Source organism: Helianthus annuus, chromosome 10 (genome assembly GCF_002127325.2).
Source record: "Helianthus annuus cultivar XRQ/B chromosome 10, HanXRQr2.0-SUNRISE, whole genome shotgun sequence".
Lineage (NCBI taxonomy): Eukaryota > Viridiplantae > Streptophyta > Magnoliopsida > Asterales > Asteraceae > Helianthus > Helianthus annuus.
The window spans coordinates 148,324,839-148,342,934 of NC_035442.2; the positions used below are offsets into that span (position 1 = coordinate 148,324,839).

General features: G+C 33.3%; 1 protein-coding gene across 1 annotated transcript; it reads left to right on the forward strand.

Moving 5' to 3' along the window:
• The first annotated feature begins 5,179 nt into the window (after positions 1-5,179).
• On the forward strand, positions 5,180-6,535 carry LOC110882853 (zinc finger MYM-type protein 1-like). The gene has a single exon (XM_022130764.1). The coding sequence runs from the start codon at positions 5,180-5,182 to the stop codon at positions 6,533-6,535; it is 1,356 nt and encodes a 451-aa protein (XP_021986456.1).
• Positions 6,536-18,096: the final 11,561 nt, after the last annotated feature.

Here is an 18,096-nt window from a genome sequence, read left to right on the forward strand (position 1 = left end):
AATAGTAGGAAGTAACAATGCGATAAAGTTAATCAATCAATACTCAAGCTAATCGAATCATCAATCGAACTCGAAACTTGAATTATGCGAATTTGGCGTTACATTACGTGTGTGTGTGTGCCTTATGTCTTACCTGTGCGTGCTTACTTTATGTTATGTGTGGTGATCAATCGAATCGAAACTCGAAACTCAATCGAACTCAATCGAAATCGAAATCGAATATGGAATGTAGATGCTTGTATGTATATATAGTGGTTGGGACTAAAAGTAAATTGAATAGGAAACTCTATCGTGCTCGTATTGTCTTCGATCGAAATCGAAATATCAGAAATCGTTGCGCCGAACACTCGAAACAGGCTGTGGATCGATCAGGCTCCTAGCTGATCGAACAGCCCAGCCGATCGGACAGACTGTCCGATCGAGCAGGCTGTCCGATCGGGATGCCTGGCCGATCGGCCAGCCCTTTCCTCTTTGGGAAGCCTATAAATAGGCCTGTCATTGTCATTCTTTCCACTTTTGGAAACCCTCTGACCGACCAGCTCATGCTCCCCTTCTTTTCTTAGATTTCTTCCGATTTCAGTAAGTTTTCATCCTAAATCTTGTACTTTCTTGATCACTACACACTCCTACACCTTTCTATCTTTCAAATCTTGATTTCTATCCGTGAAATCATCAAGATCTAAGCATTCTAGGATGATGTCATCATGGTGTTCTTCAAGAACCTCATGTTTTGGCCTCAATCCACCAAGAATCACTGGGATCTAGCCGATTTCCACATAAAAACACTAAGATCTACCACAGATCTGAATATATTTACATAGTGTGAAGGATTGGAAGATGGATTTTCCAACTTTCTTTCAACTCTTTTACACTCAATGCCTTCAAACCGGTAGAAACGGAGCTTGAGCCAACTCACCAATCATTCTAATGGTCAAGTGGTTCAAGATTCGGATTCTATCTACGAGGTTCACCGATTCCGGGTTAAACGTTAAACTGCCGTTCCGAACCGTTCACCGGCTGGACTAGGGTTATTCCTGTCCGAGCAGGGGAAACAAGTAAGAACGAAGGTCCCATGGTTCATCCCGTTGTCAAAATACCTCGATATAACGTCAAACAATCAAAACAGCCAAGTGTTATACGAACAGGCCGACCAGGTCAGGATGTTGACCGATCGAACAGGCTGTTCGAACGAACAGCCCAACCGATCGGACATGTCAGCTGATCGACCAGGCCAGCCGATCGGCTAGCACATGGCCCCACACTTTGACAAATTCATGATGTATAGCATTGAACGAGGTGATGTTCGATCGAACGAGCGGTTCGATAACATTACTCATCGGATCATGAGATACTATGCTTCAACCCTTAATCGATTTTGCAACTCGTTCGACGTATTGGAGTGCCACCCAATCGACATACTGTTCGATCAGGTGACATCCTGCTGAGAACTACTACTAAAGTGTCTAACCGATCGGTTAAGCTAGCCGATCGAACAGACCGTTCGATCGATCGACCTGAAAGGTAAGAACACTTCAATGTTCTCAAATACTACAACGCCATCATACACAAACACATCCTACTCAAAGGAAGAAACAATCCACTCGAACAGTCCAACCGATCGAGCCTACTGGCCGATCGAACAGGCTGTCCGAACGGACTGTCCAACCGAACGAACAACCTGTTCGATCGAACCTACCGTTCGATCGACCAGGCTGTTCGACCCATCATCACTTGTTTCCATTTTACATGTTACTCATCGTTATGCTATCGAACTATTCAGGCTAACCCTACTCTCAAGCGCTCCCTTCAATCCATCAATCAACCGCTGTGAGTATACTCAAACCCTTTTGGCTTTAGCACTTTTGGGTGTTACATACGTTACTTATCTAAATCACAATCGATCACACTACTCAATTATTTGAACGCTAACCGATTCGCATGTATTACGTGACTAAATTAATGCTTGTTGTTATGTTTACACGTGGAATGCTGTCTACCTGCCTTAACGACGTAGTACTATAGTTTGGACTCAGCACCCGTTCACACGGGGGTTGTTAAGGACAATTACTTGCATGGATTACGGTGGTAATCATGTATTGTGAACTGTCTCAGACAGTCAACCCGCAGTCATTGGTATCGATAGATCCATGTCGATAATTAACATGCATCGTTTTCCTCTGTGTACGTGCTGGTTATGCGTAAACTATTTCGAACTCTATATGCTATATCAAACTTGTATGCTCACCTTTACATTTTATGTATTGACTTTATTTTAACGTATGTGACAGGAAATTAGGATGCTTATCTACTAGGAAGGCAAGCTAGGAATAAGCGTCTAGAGCATAGTTGTCTGTAGATCTTGCAGATCGAGTCTCTAGAAGCAATTAAACAATATTTATATTTTTATTTTAAATCTGAGTTGTCGGAACAGAATATTTGGCTAGATGTTATTTGTAATAATTTTTTTTTGCCATTTGAGGCACGGTATGGGACGTGTTACATAAATTGAATGGTAATGATAGTTGTTATGGAAACTCCTGGACAATCTGTTTCGCTCAGTGCCATGCCCCGATGATTCCGCCATCGGTTGGGGTGTGACACCCTATTGTAAAGCTAACTGATTTACTGAAGTGATTAAAACGACTGTCGCTAGAATGGTTTAGCTGGTGTACACCCTTTATATTACAAGTATGTAATGTTGTATTTAGGGTTTTTCACAAGCCGAACCGAGCCGAGTCAGGGCTATCTCGGCTTAGCTTGATTATAAATCGAGATGGCTTGGCTCGGATTCAAAACCGAGCTTGAAATCTAAGCTCGTACTCGGCCTAGTTTGGCTCAATTTTGAAAAGAAAGATTAACACATAGATTTTAAAATTTAGTAGTCTAAAATATTATTTAATAATTAATAGTTTAAAAGAACGTATCCAAAATAAGCTTAACCTAATACATTAGAAGACAAAATCAAGTTCAATAACATAAACAAGAAAGATTAATGCATAGATTTCAAAATTTAGTAGTCTAAAATATTATTTAATAGTTTAAAAGTACATATCCAAAATAAGCTTAACCTAATACATTAGAAGTCAAAATCAAGTTCAATAACATAAACATATTCTAAATTTCAACAAAATACAATATAAGTTTGTTAGCATGATAATCAACCTTCAAATATGTTATAGATATCAAATTACACTTTTAAATACATGTAAATAATAATCAGTTTTTTGTGATATAGTATAGATGTATATAAAAATAAAATATATTAAAACTAAAATAATTTGAGCTAAGCCGAACCGAGCTAGCAAGCGAGCTAAACCGAGCCAATCCAGCTTGTTACGAGCCAAGCCGAGTTAGGCTCATTTTTTAACCAAGTCGAGCCGGCTCGGCTCAGTTTCAAACCAAGCCATATCCAGCGAGATTTTTCCAATTAAATCTGAACAAGCTCCGAGCCACGAGCTTTTTCAAGAACCCTAATTATATTCTGGTTGTGTATTAGCTTTCTGTCTCCTGACTAGATTTTCTAAAGAAATTACTGTCAGAGCCGGCCCAATGGGCTTCCAACCCTAGGCTTAGGCCTAGGGCCACCCAAAATGAAAGGCCTCCAAATTTTTGGATGGTTCTTTGTATACTAGGCCCATTTTCGTTATTTATACTAAACAATAATTAGAAGCCCAAAGAAATAAAGGCTAGTGAATAAAAGGCCTAAAAAAAAAAATCCTTGTCTCGATCTCCCACAAATTTAACAAACAGAATCGTCGCGTATCTCGGTCTCTCAGAGAAGAAATAATGAACGGCCGCTTTGCAGGTTGGAAAATGGAAATCCCGCTGTCTTCCCCTCAATCGTCGCCTCAATCCCCTCGATTGCCATTGGTTACAGGTATTAATATCAGTTCTTGATTTAATTTGATATACCTTCTCACTTCTCGATTTGAATTGAATCATTGATATAACTTCCTTGTCTTCTTGATTTGAACCGTTCAATCTCGATCAGTTTTCGATTTGTATTGAGATAAGTTCCTTGTCTTCTTGATTTGAATCGTCGATAGTTCTTGTCTTCTTGATTTGTGGCAGACGTGGTCCCGTGGTTTATCTGTTCTCGGAACTCAGTGGGCAGTGGCATCGAGTCTCAACACTCAGATTCTCGGAACTCGGAAGTCAGTGGCACAGCCGCACATGTTAGATATCTGATTTTTTTCATAGTTTGCTATTTTTCATAGTTTGCTATTTTTCTGAATAAAGTTGTTGTTTAGGGAATTAGGGCTTATTATCCATCTCTTAAATAGATTTATATTTTAGCAATGTCAAATCGAATTCGATCTTTTGAATCCGGTCATTCAAAAAGGCTAAAAAGACGTAAACAAGAAGCTTTAATCGAATCACCAAAAGGGAGCACTTCTAAAATTTTGTACACCTACAACAAGTAATCCTACAAACGATACTGATACACCTACAAATAATGAACCTACAAACGATAGTGATACACTTACAAATAATGAACCTACAAACAATATTGATACACCTACAAATAATGAACCTACAAACGATAGTGATACACCTACAAATAATGGACCTACAAACGACGAAAAACCTACGAATGATGAATTTACAACCGATGAAATACCTAAAATTTTTGTTGATCCAAGTCAATGGAATAATATTAGTATTGATCTAAGAGATATACTCGTAGAAAAAGGTCCGATTAAAATTCATGATTACGATTTTCCACAAGATGAAAACTCAAGAAGTTTTAATACATCTCACTATATGCGAACATTACCAAATGGTGAAACGCTAGAAAGAAAATGGTTGATTTATTCTATAGATTTAGATAGAGCGTTTTGTTTTTGTTGTAAATTGTTTAACGTAAATTAATGTACTAGTAGCTTAGCTAAAGAAGGTAATAACGATTGGAAAAATATTAGTAGTAAATTAAAAGAACATGAAAAATGTAACGTACATATTAACAATATGAGAACATGGATGGAATTAGAGATAAGATTGGTGAAAAATAAGACAATCGATAAACAAAATCAAAATCAAATAAATAAAGAAAAAGAACATTGGAGAAATGTGCTAAAAAGAATTATTGCCCTTGTAAAGAGTCTTGGTACACATAATTTAGCATTTCGTGGAACAATTATATGAAGAAAACAATGGTTTATTTTTAGCCGGTATTGAGATGATTGCAGGATTTGACCCGATAATGCAAGAACATGTTAGACGCATACAAAATAAGGAAATTCATAATCATTATCTTGGACCCAGAATGCAAAATGAACTAATACATTTATTATCAAATGAGGTCAAAACAAAAATTATTAAAAAGGTTAAAGAAGCTAAATATTTTTCAATTATTCTTGATTGCACACCCGATATAAGCCACAAAGAACAAATGTCCATTATCTTACGATGTTTAGATATTTCGCCAACTTCAATAGAAGTTAAAGAATACTTTTTAGAATTTTTAATAGTGAATGATACAACCGGTAAAGGTCTTTTTAATTCTATTATTGAGGAACTTAATAGAATAGGATTTTATGTGGATGACATTAGAGGTCAAGGTTATGATAATGGTTCGAATATGAAAGGAAAACATAAGGGAGTACAAAAACGATTGTTAGAAGTTAATCCTAGAGCCTTTTATGCTCCATGTGGTTGTCATAGTTTAAATTTAGTTATTTCTGATATGGCTAGCGCTTGTGACAAAATTCAAGATTTTTTTGGAACCATACAACGTATTTATTCTATTTTTGCATCATCCACTAAAAGATGGAAAATTTTACAAGATAATATACCTTATTTAACTCTTAAATCATTATCACAAACACGTTGGGAAAGTCGATTAGAAAGTGTTAAAGCAATTAGGTTTCAAACTCCAAAACTAAGAGATGCATTAATGGATTTGTATCGTGATAGTACCGAGGCTAATGTTAAAAGTGAGGCTAAATCTTTAGTTGAAAATGAGTTGGAAAAATTTGAATTTTTATTAGCGATGGTTATTTGGTATGAGGTTTTACATGCTATTAATGTAGTTAGTAAAAACTTACAATCAAAAGATATGTGTATTGATATTGCTATAAAACAATTAGATGGACTTATTATTTATTTTAAAAAGTTTAGGGATGAAGGATTTGAAAATGCTATGATTGAGGCTAAAGAACTTGCTTTAAAGATGGACATTGAACCTAGTTTTCGTGAAAAACGTGTTATTCGTAGAAATAGAAGATTTGATGAAAATGTTGATAATGAGACTTTGAAAACTCCTATTGATTGTTTTAGAACGGCTTACTTTTTATACATAGTAGATCAAGCTAGTGTTTCACTCGAAAGTAGATTTGCTCAGTTTAAAGAGTTCGAACAAATTTTTGGTTTTTTGTTTAGTATAAAAAAGTTAAAATCTTTAAATCAAAAAGTTTTAAAAGAGAAGTGCATTTATTTGAAAAAGTTTTGGAACTATGATAATCATATTGATATTGATGGTTTAGATTTTTTTGACGAACTAAAAATGCTAAGAGAAATTATACATAGAATCTGACACACTTACTAATATATTAACTTATATCAAAAACTTTTTTTCTTTTCCAAATGCATATATCGCCTATAGAATTGTGTTAACCATTCCTATAACCGTTGCTACCGCACAACGTAGCTTTTCCAAATTAAAACTAATAAAAAATTACTTAAGATCTAGAATGTCACAAGAAAGATTAAACGGTTTAGCTATTATGTCAATCGAAAAAGATTTTTTAAAAGAACTTGATTACGATAATTTCATCAAACAATTTGCCTCGATTAAAGCTAGAAAAATAGATTTTATTTAAACATGTACTATAATTATAGAAAACATATGACTTTCAAAAAAAAAAAATAATTTAACTACGCCAGTTATAAACTTTTTAGTTTATAATTGCCGGTCCCAAGCCCGGATAAAGGAGGAGGGTTTTTGTTACTAAATATGTTGAAAATGATAATTTTGCAAAAGGGCCACCACTTCATAGTTCGATTAGGGCCTTGAAAAACATAGAAACGGCTCTGATTACTACTGTAGTCTTTCAAATAAAATATATTTTGTTCTTTGATAAGCTTATACACTTGTGTTTAAGTATTTATTATAACATTATTTATTTATCAAAATAACTTTTAGTATCCTCGTTAACAATCACTTTAAGTAGTGTTTTATTACGAAAAGAAACAAGTAAAGTTAAAACTTAGTTGGAATAGGTCTAAAAAGACATTACGTTTAGTTTTTTAAATATAAACACCAAATAAAATATCTTTAAGCACTTAGTTAACCAAGTTTAATTTCATGGAAAAGCATGCCCACCTTTTGATGTATTTGAGGAAATTTTGTCTAGCAGATGCTTTACATAAACTGCGGATGCTACCATAAACAATATTTTAATGCAATAATTTTAATAAGATCCAAATAATAAAATCCAAACCCCGACCTTCTTTTTCAATACGGTTGAAAATAGAGAGAATATCTAAGAGCATTCACATCCTAATCATCAAATTATGTGAGGAGGGGTTTTTATATTATAAAGGGTATAAAAAGTGGTTGTGAGTAGAGGAGAGAGAAAATGTTACTGTTTATCTGTATATTTGGGGGGACACTGTTCACCCGTTATAATTTTTTAATATATTTTGAAAGTGGTTGTGAGTGGAAGTTAGGGAAAAATGTAATGATAATATTATTTAATTGAAAGGAGAGAGAAAAAGTATTTGTTTTTAGTGGAAATATATTGATATAGGAATTGTTTTTTAGTGGAATGTATGTATAATTTGATGGATTGGATGTGAATGCTCTAAGACAGCTCAAATGTTTAACTTTATATTAATTTTTTACTAAGTGATATGATTATTTAAATTAGTTTATGTATTATATTTAGCTTGTATCAATTCTGATAATAAATAGCAATTGTGGCTTTGAGTGTAAAAAATATACAAGTTTAGGGCACCCAAAATTATGTAAAGCTTGGTTACATTTGATTCACATCTATTTATTTTTCTTTTCTGATTACAGCTCTCTATTTAATCTCCCGATTTTTTTTTTTTTTGGTTGGAATTGATATATATTTTAGTTTTTGTTTTCACTTTCATAAATTGGATGTTATAATAGGTGATTTAGGGTTTAACTTCATTTAATTGTCAAGTTTGATAAAACGAATAAACAATCAACATACTTGAAAAACTTTTCTTTTCTTTTTTTCTAAAAGAGTTAAATACTATTTTAGTGTTTGTGGTTTGGGTCATTTGCCAGTTTAGTTTAAGGTTTTATTTTTTTGCATGTGAGTCCAAAAAGGTTTCACCGTTGCCATTTTAGTCCACTGAGTTAACTTCATCTATTTTTTCTATTAACGAGAAGGGCAATTCGGTCATTTTATATGTAATATTGTTTACTATAAGGCCAATTCGGCTATATAAAATGACCGAATTGCCCTTCTTGTTAACAGAAAAAATGAATGAATTTAACCTAGTGGACTAAAATGGTAAGCCATTGAAACATTTTTAGACTCACAGGAGAAAAACAAAGCCTTTTAACTCAATTAGAAAAATGACCCAAATCACAAGGACAAGGAGTAAAATGACATTTAACTCTCTCTAAAATTACCCACTCTATATGATTGTGTGTCTTTAGAAATCGCATACAAAAAAAAAAAAAAAAATTGACATCATATTTCACACATTAAAATTTTAAGCAAACAAATACTTTCTTTTTTTAGAAAAAGGACCTGGATCCTCTAATTCACTTTAGTCCATCTAAAAGGTTAAGTTGAAACTGAGTCTGTAAACAAAACAAACCAATGTTTTAAAAACCAGTTCAAATCGATCGGTTGTATCAGTTGAATTGTTCGATAGAATTGGTTAAATCGTCCGGTACACCCGATTGAACCGCCCAATACACCCGGTTAAACTGTTTATGAGCCAAATCCGGTACGGTATAAAAACCGGATTTTAAAACATTGAAACAAACTAGATGACGAATTTAGCATTAAAAATCTGAAAAACCGATAGATACTCTTAGCTTGGTTATGTTTTCTATTTACCGAGTAAAAGTTTACCGACTATTCGTATATGAAATTAATTAAATATATATTAAAGATAAAGGTTGTTGGCTATAGTGCCACCAACCCTAAGACTACCCACTATGGTGACCAAATTGCACAAACGATTACCATTTGGCAAATAAGACAAAATTGTAAGAAATTTGTTTAATTAAATAATTGAAATTTATTGACAACCAGGTTGGTATGGTAACCAATGGTTGCAACCAACAACCAACATAATATTAATTCTTTATTCTTTTTTATATTATTTAACTTCTATTTCTTTATAATATTTAATTCTTTTTCCTTTTTTATTATTTAACTTCTATTTCTTTATATAATAAAATACTAGTTTAGGTTGGATTGTGATAGTGAGTGAAAAATTGGATTGGGTTGGGTTGTGTAGGTGGAAGAGAGAGAAATTAATATTTTAATAAAAGATTGGGTTGGGTTGGGTTGGGTTGTGATAGTGGATAGTCTAATCTCATATTCTTTTGTCTTGCTGTTGAAGCTAAATTGGGTTTTCAACTATTTTTTTGTTTTTTTTCTAGAGACATGTGTGTTTCTGGTGATGATGATAAGTTTTTGTTTATTTATCTTTTTTTTCATCCTTATTCAACACTATTTCATAACCTGATGTACTCGAAAAAGGTTTTTGTTGAATGCACTTTAATGTAATTTTGTTTGGAAATAAGGCGAGTCAACAATATAAAGTTTTACTTTTATATACGTTTTGAGTTGCACTTTGTTTTGTCGTAAATTTTGTTTGGAAACAAATCGGTCGAAATATAATACGTTTTCATTCGACGATATAAATGAGTTACTATACGTTTCGACGTAAGTTTAGTTCGGAAACGAGTAGGGTCGATTATAGCCTAGAGTTATCACGTCGCGTACGGTGCCAACACACGTGTATATTTTTTGTGCATTTTGAGTTGGTCTACGTTTCAACGTAAATTTTGTTTGGAAACAAGTCGTGTCAGATATAATACATTTTTATTCAATGGTATGAATTTGGATTACTCTACGCTTCAACATAAATTTAGTTCGAAAACGAGTCGCGTTGATTATAATCTATAAATTTATCACGTCACGTACGGCGGTGCCGCCGCAACGCGGAACGGGTAAAAAACTAGTATTATGTTAAGATAAAACAAACAAAAGAGAATGATTTTTAATGAGACAAAAGTATATGATGGGAAATAGTAGTAAGGTATACGTTCTTGGTTCAAGTCCTATATGCAATTTTATGTACTCTTTCCCTTGTGTCAATTTTCAAACGTTTGACTGATTCAGTTTACTAGTAAGACCGTTTACACTTTCATCCTTGAATGAGTCGAGAGCTTGTGCATTTGAGAGTGACTAATGATAGTGTGACCACCGGGCCATTCAAAAAAACAAAAACAAAAAAAAAAAAAAGATAGTGTGACCACCTTTTAATAAAATTCCACGTACTCATCGAGCCATTTTAGCTTTCACTTTGACTTGAATAGTTAATTTATCATCATCATACTTAGTAAATCCCACCAATAGCAAAACAAAGGTAAGATCAGAGAAGGGTAAGATGTAGACAACCTTACCTCTACCCTGTAGGAATAGAGAAGCTGCTTCCAGTGAAACCCCGGCTCAGTAGTAGTTTTGCATCAAGTCTTGGACATAAGGCACATAACACTCAGCAATCAGGACAAAGACCGATTAGTGCATGTACCCTTTTGTTTTTCAGCTATCAACGCCACCACATGATGCATGATTAACCATCCTCAGCTTTTAACGTTATTTTCACGAAATTAATAAAATACTACTACTGCTACTGCTGCTACTGCTGCTACTGCTACTACTCCTATTCCTATTATTATTATAGCTTTATGGTACACATGGTTGAATAAATTTTTTATAATCAGCTTATACTAGGTAAGCAATTTAAAAAAAAAAACATATTATGCTACATTGATGAAAAATGGTGACAAATAAATGTTTATAGAAGATGCCCCGCCCCACGTTATTGCTAGAGGAGAAAGTGATGCTAAGAAAAATGCTTATAAAAAGGTTAATGTCCTAAATCGCTACAAGTATAAAATGATGTCAAACAGAACACCTTTAAATTTAATTGGCACCATCTCATATTGTTTAATTATGTCCAAATGAAAGACACCATGCCACGAATGCTCCGACTCAAACGTAACTGACCCTTTTTAGTCGCATTGGTTGTGGATATTGATCGATGCATTTTAGGTACACTGCACTAAATATTAATTATTTAGTAAAATGCATTGGTATTAATATTAAATATACTATTTTTACTAGTATTTGTATTCTATAGACTATAAAGAAAAATGTGCTTAAACAATACAATACGAGATAAAAAATATATTAATGGTCAAAAAGAGATTAAAGCTAACATATACATGTTGGACATTGAAGTGTATAAAATGAAAGAATGACCATTTAATCTTAAATTCACTAAATGTATTAATGTGCATTATGTATTCATAGAAAATATTCTTTTTACTTGTAAACAGGGGCTTGGACTTCAACTGAAAAGGCACCCACGAGCCACCAAGAAAATTAAAACAACATAGTGGGTCACAAAGCCCAAGAGGAAAATAAGTAGCAGCTAACAACCCAACACAATGAAAAGAGACGTCGGTTCAAATTTTAGAATAAAAGAGGGTTGGGTCGAAAGGAGTAGGAATTATCGCACAAGCATGATCAGCTAGGCTCCTTATGGTTGTGGCTTTCTTCACGCGAACGATTCGTAGGGTTTAGTAATTTTCTCAGTTTTATTCACTTTTGGATTTATTTTTGACATTGACAACGTTTTATAAACAATTGATCTATGGGTTTATTCAAACTATTTGCATGTGTTTTGAGTTCTTGCTTTACAACTTTTTCGGTTGATGGGAAAACCTAGTAGCTTGTTGGGTGACATAGAGTAGGTTGACCCACACTAGTAAATATGGTAATTGAACTGTAAAAAATCTAATGACAAAGACATATTTTTTATTACCACTTAAATTAACCGACTTTTCAACACCATGTCTATGTGGTGGCCAATCAACTGAGTAAACTGAGTTGGTGTAAACCTAGAATCTAAAACTTGGAGGAGGTTACTTTTTTCTAAACCTTTTGTGACTTCCCTTGGATGATCGATTGCTACGTTTTACATGATTAAACTTTGTTTCTGATTCTTATTAATTTGTAACTTTAATCCCTTATGTTGATTTTGTGAAACGTTATTATATTTGAATCGTTTGTCGTTTATCAAGTGTATGGGCGATTTCCTTGCATCGTTAGCGGGTTGATAAATTGGTGGGTAATTGATATAATCAAACGGATTGTTAGGTTGTTATAATTTATTTAAAAATTGTCCCTAATAATTAATCAAAGTCATTAATTACAAGGCCATGTCTTTGTGGTGTTTTGAAACAGTAAACAGATTTTTGTGTTAAACTTGCAATCGGGTTTTTGGGTGGAGGTTATTTCTTCTTAATCTGATAGCGCTTTTCTTAGTTAATTAATTAGATAATCCAGCTAAGCACTAACCACATATTCCCTGTGGAGACGACCTTACTTACCCATACCAGTATAGGTATTTAAGTCTAAAAAATACTTGTTTTTTATTAGCCAACGACAGCTACATCAGATATAGGAGAATTCCATAGTTAAACGTGGGCGCAATCTATAATGAGTGATCTCCTAGAAGGGTTGACAAAATTGGTTATATGAGAGGTCATATATTACAAATGGTATCAAAGTCACTAATGTTATATTTTGTTTATAATGGTGGGGTAAACCTCATAAAGAATGATGAGTCTCACAAAGGGGTGTTTGATGACACCTTAGCCAAATCACATATCATTATTAACCATAATGAATGTGATGTCTGAATTATTATCAGCATGGTTGTAAATGAGAGTGAACTACATAGTCAAGTGTGGGAATCTATGAATCTATGATCTATGTCCCTTTGGAAACTTCTCACTTAGATAAATGAAAAAAAAATATATGATTGCTCTTTGTATGCAATCTATGACGTATGACCCTTTTGGCTTTTGTTATATTGTAACCCCGTAGACGTTTTATATTGCTTTATAATTGGTTTGTATCTAGTCATAATTGTTCTCACATGTGATATCTAGTGGATTGTGTGTTCATTGCTTTTGCTCTAAAGTTGTTGATTGATAGCCTATCATAGATAAAGCTTCTTAGATATGATAATCAGCAACTTTTTTGCAAAAATGAAAATTCTATAAACTTTCTATCCGTATTGAATGTCGCCACTACATTTTTCGACTTCTAAGACCATGTGTAGTGATATGGCAAACTACATGCTATTTTTCGCCACGTGTCAGCCACATCACCTAAGCCATTTCATATGGTGAAATGGTACTGTTCATCCCCTTCATTAATTAATATACCAACAAAACCCACTTTCTATACACACTCACCCTCTCTTTCACATTAAAATCACCAATCCCTATCTCTCTCACACTCGACCAAAACCACGAGTTCACCCCAAAAAAGCCAAACCACATGAGGAGGAAGTGGTGTTGAGAATGTGGTTGCATGAATGCAAATACTATAAGAATTCCCATTTTGTTCTCTTTCTATTTGTAGTGAATCCCGACGCTACATTTTTTTGACTTCTAATTACAATAACATTCTATTTGAGGAAGAGTTAAATTGGTTGATAATAACAGGCACCAACCATCATGCCACAAAGCGCTCCCGGTGATTTGACAATTGACACCGATGATAGTGAAGACGATGGTCTCGGCTAAAATAATTTTGGGTCATGATTAAAGGTGTACAAAAAAACAGGTGCCGTTCGAAAAAAAATAAGCCGTTCGGAAAAAAAAAAACAAAAAAACAGGTTTGGGCCCGACGACACCAAAAACGACCTGGTAAAAAACTGTTTGGATCCACCTGACCAGGAGGTGTAGTACATGTTTGAGATTTTTGTGTTGAGAATCGGTTTCAACCCGAATTGGTTTGAGGCCGCCAAAAAACCGTTTTAAACGCTAAACCGGTTTTTAAGCCGTCCAAATTGATTTGGGTGGGTTGGGGTTTTCAACCCAAAGCCAGTTCTTACCTGAACCGGTTTGTGCCAAACTGGTTTAAGACCAAACTTAAAAAAAAATCAGGCCAGTTTATAAACCGAACCGGTTTGGGCCCTAACCGGGTTTTGTACACCTCTAATCATGAAAACTGTTTTATAGTCCAGCTTATGCCTCTAGGCTGAATGGTGATGGATCACAGATCAGATCCACAGTATACTGAACAGCAACCAAAACTTGGACCTATTCACCATTGTCTTGGGCCTCACCACCTCGTTTATTGGACCCCCATTAGCTATTAAACTGACGAATAAATTTTGGGCACCCACATATGCTTTGGCGGCTGGTTTCGAGTTTTGAGCATGGTTAACTTAGTGGTCCGATATGTGTATATATACAAGTTTACTAAATTCGTTAATCCACTTATATTTTAACGAGTGACAAATTTGCCTCTTATATTTTACATCCTTTGTATTTTTAATGTTTGTGATTTTCGGATGGATGAATTTAAGGTAAATTGGAAAGTTCATATAACAAAAGATGAAGAAATGCTTTCTCAAAGAAATTATTGGACTTTTTTAGTTCGAACGTACGTTTTAAGTAATGGTAGCTGTTACAAGACTTTTTATATTGCCAGAAAAAAAATTTATATAACTGAGCAATAATAATAACTAGTTTTTTATTCTTCGCGCTTCGCGGCGGAAGTTTGGTCGTTTCCCCTAAGTTACATGACATAAGCTTCGTCGTTACCGGTTTGGAGAAGGATTGGGTTCGTTATGACACCACAACGATAATGTCATTGGCTATAACTTAAAATACAAAAAAATAACTTCGTTTTCAAACTTACACAACACAAAATATTTGATTCTAAATATAACTTTGTTTTCAAATAAAAAGAAAGTCAGTTTTATAAATACTAATACATATTGATCTATTAAAAAAGTCATTTTCTAAACTTACTAAATTCACCAACAAAACAACTACTGTTCATGGTGAGTTTGGTTTAATATATACAACTAGTGAGTTTCCTTCGCGCTTCGCGACGGGAATTCAGTCGGTATCAGCTCGGTTCGTTGTGGTACCAACGCTCGTTATAGTAATCGAAAGAGAAAACATTAAGAAAAAAAATTACATCGATCATAAACAAATATTGATACCGGTACCGAGTTTGTTCGGTTGATATCGGTTCAGTTCGTTTGCATTCTTTGTTTATTTTATTTCAACATTATGTTATATATTTTTTTCGAAAACAGATATCGTGCCGCTATCGTTCCAAACCAAGTGAACAACATCTGTATCGGTACCCGTATTGATCTTTATTGTTTCTGCTTTCTATAAACTGATAACATATCGCTACCATACCGTATCGAAGTGAACCGAACAACCTCGTACCGGTATGTATCATTTTTATGAGAAAAAAAATATACGTTTACAATCAATTAATGTAATAAGAAAACAATAAAATTTTCTACTTTCGATAAACTCATAACATATCGCTATAAACCGTATCAAACTGATTCGAACAACATCGTACCGGTATGTATTCATTTTTATGAGAAAAAATATATATTTACAATCAATTAAAGTAATAAGAAAACAATAAAATAATAAAAACTTAGAAAAAATAATATTAACTTAAGGTACTGTTCATGGTCACCTTCTATTAATAATAACAGTGATGGTCTCCCGCGCTTCGCGGCGGGGATTAAGTCGGTATCATTTCGGTTGGTTACAGTATCTGCACTCGATATAGTAATTGAAAGCGAAAGCACTACATTGATCGAAAAAAAAATACATATTGATATGGTACCTATATATGTTGTTCAGTTGATATCGGTTCAGTTCGCTTGCATTTTATATTTATTTTATTTCAACATTACGATATTTTTTTGAAAACGGATATTATGCCACTATCGTACCAAGCCCAATCGAAACCAATTGAAAACATTTGTATCGATACCAATATTTTTTTAGTTTTTTTGTTTTCAATAAATTGATACTATATCGCTACTATATTGTACCGAACATCATCGGTATTGGTATACATTCCGTTTTATTGTTTCCTGTTTGATAAAGGGTACTTTGATCGTATCTTAAAAGTATCTTAAAAGTTATATGAGATAACAAAATATACTTAAATCAATAAAAATAACAAACTAATAAAATAATAAAACCTTATAAAAAACAATATTGAAAGAAATCAAAAACAATTGTTCCCCTCTTTATATTTCAACATTACGATATATATTTTTTAAACGGATATTGTGTCGCTATCGTACCAAATTCAATTAAAACCGATTGAATAACATGTGTATCTGTATCAATATTTATTTTTAGTGGTTTTGCTTTCGATGAATTAATATCGTGTGGTTTTGCTTTCGATGAATTAATATTGTATCGCTACCATACCGAACTGAACAACATCAGTACCAGTATAAATTCATTTTTATGATTTCTTGTTTGATAACGGGTACTTTTATCGTATCTAAAAGTTATATAAAAATATATACTTAAATCAATTAAACAAATAAATCAATGTAATAATAAAAACCTAGAAAAAAAACAATATTAAAAAAATAAAAATCACTGTTCATGTCCTCTTTGTTTTAATATGTATAATATGTATAATAGTTAAATTAAATTCCCCCGCACGTTGCGGCGGGTATTCATTCGGTATGGGTTCAATTCATTACGACATCGGTACAGTATCGTCACTCGGTATATCAAGCGAAAGATAAAACCCAAAAAATAAAGTCACCATACGACCAAAATAATATCGATATGTGTTTTACATTGATCAAAAATCATTTATACCGTCGAGATCGCCAGGGCATCAATGTACTAAGACATTATCTTAAATGTTATATGAGAAAACTTAAAATAATAAAATAATGAAAACTTAAAAAAACTATAACATTATATGAAAAAACTTAAAATAATAAGATAAGAAAACAATAAAATAATAAATTAAAGGAGTCTAATAATAAAATAAAGAAAACTTAAAAAACTATAATATTAAAAAAATGTTGAAGTTGATCATCAGTTTATAATTAATAATAATAACTAGCTGAATTTGCCCGCGCAATACGGCGGGAATTCGGTCAGTTTGGTTTGATTCATTACGGTATCGTTATGGGTTGAAAGCGTATATTATTGTAAGTATATACCGATACCGCACTACTAGAAAATACACTTCTCTTGACACGCGAACAATGACACGCGCATATTTTATGACATTCAAAAGCGTATGTCAAGAAAAAAATGTCATGGTTTACAAAATTTAATAAATCTATGACATTTTTTTTGTGTGTCATGTTTTTAGCGTCATAAAAAAAACAAGATTCATCTTGACACGCAAACAATGACACACACTCATTTTATGACATTCGAAAGTGTCTGTCAAGAAAAAAAATGTCATGGTTTTACAAAATTCAATATATTTATGACACACTTTTTCGTGTGTCATCCTTTTAGCGTCATAAAAAAACAAGACCTATCTTGACACGCGAATATGACACACGCTTATTTTATGACATTTAAATGCGTGTCAAGAAAAAAATGTCATGGTTGTACAAAATTTAATAAATTTATGAAACTGTTTTTGCGTGTCGTCTTTTTAGCGTCATAAAAAAACATTATATAAACATAAGGGTTAATTTCCTATAGCAGTTATTGTTTATGTAATATAGACATCATGGTTAATTTCCAGTAGCAAATCATGTGAAAACCTTGAAAATTGTTAAAGAGAAAAAATTGTACGAACTTATGAAAAGTGATATATATCTAATATATTAATTAAAAATTATATTAACAATGTCTCGTTTAGGCTCATGAGTTGGGTTGAGCTCGGACTAGTTTACTTAACGAGCTTGTTTTTTATAGGTTCAAGCTCATTACAGTTAGGCTCGTCATAGTGGTTTTGGGATGGCCATGCCATTTGGTGTTGATTTTGGAAGGTACCCTATCACTACTACAAAATAAAAATTCTGAGC

What these genes read in the sequence shown, in the direction of transcription:
- LOC110882853 (XM_022130764.1), top strand. Translation starts at nt 5,180, where the DNA reads ATGATTGCAGGATTTGACCCGATAATGCAAGAACATGTTAGACGCATA.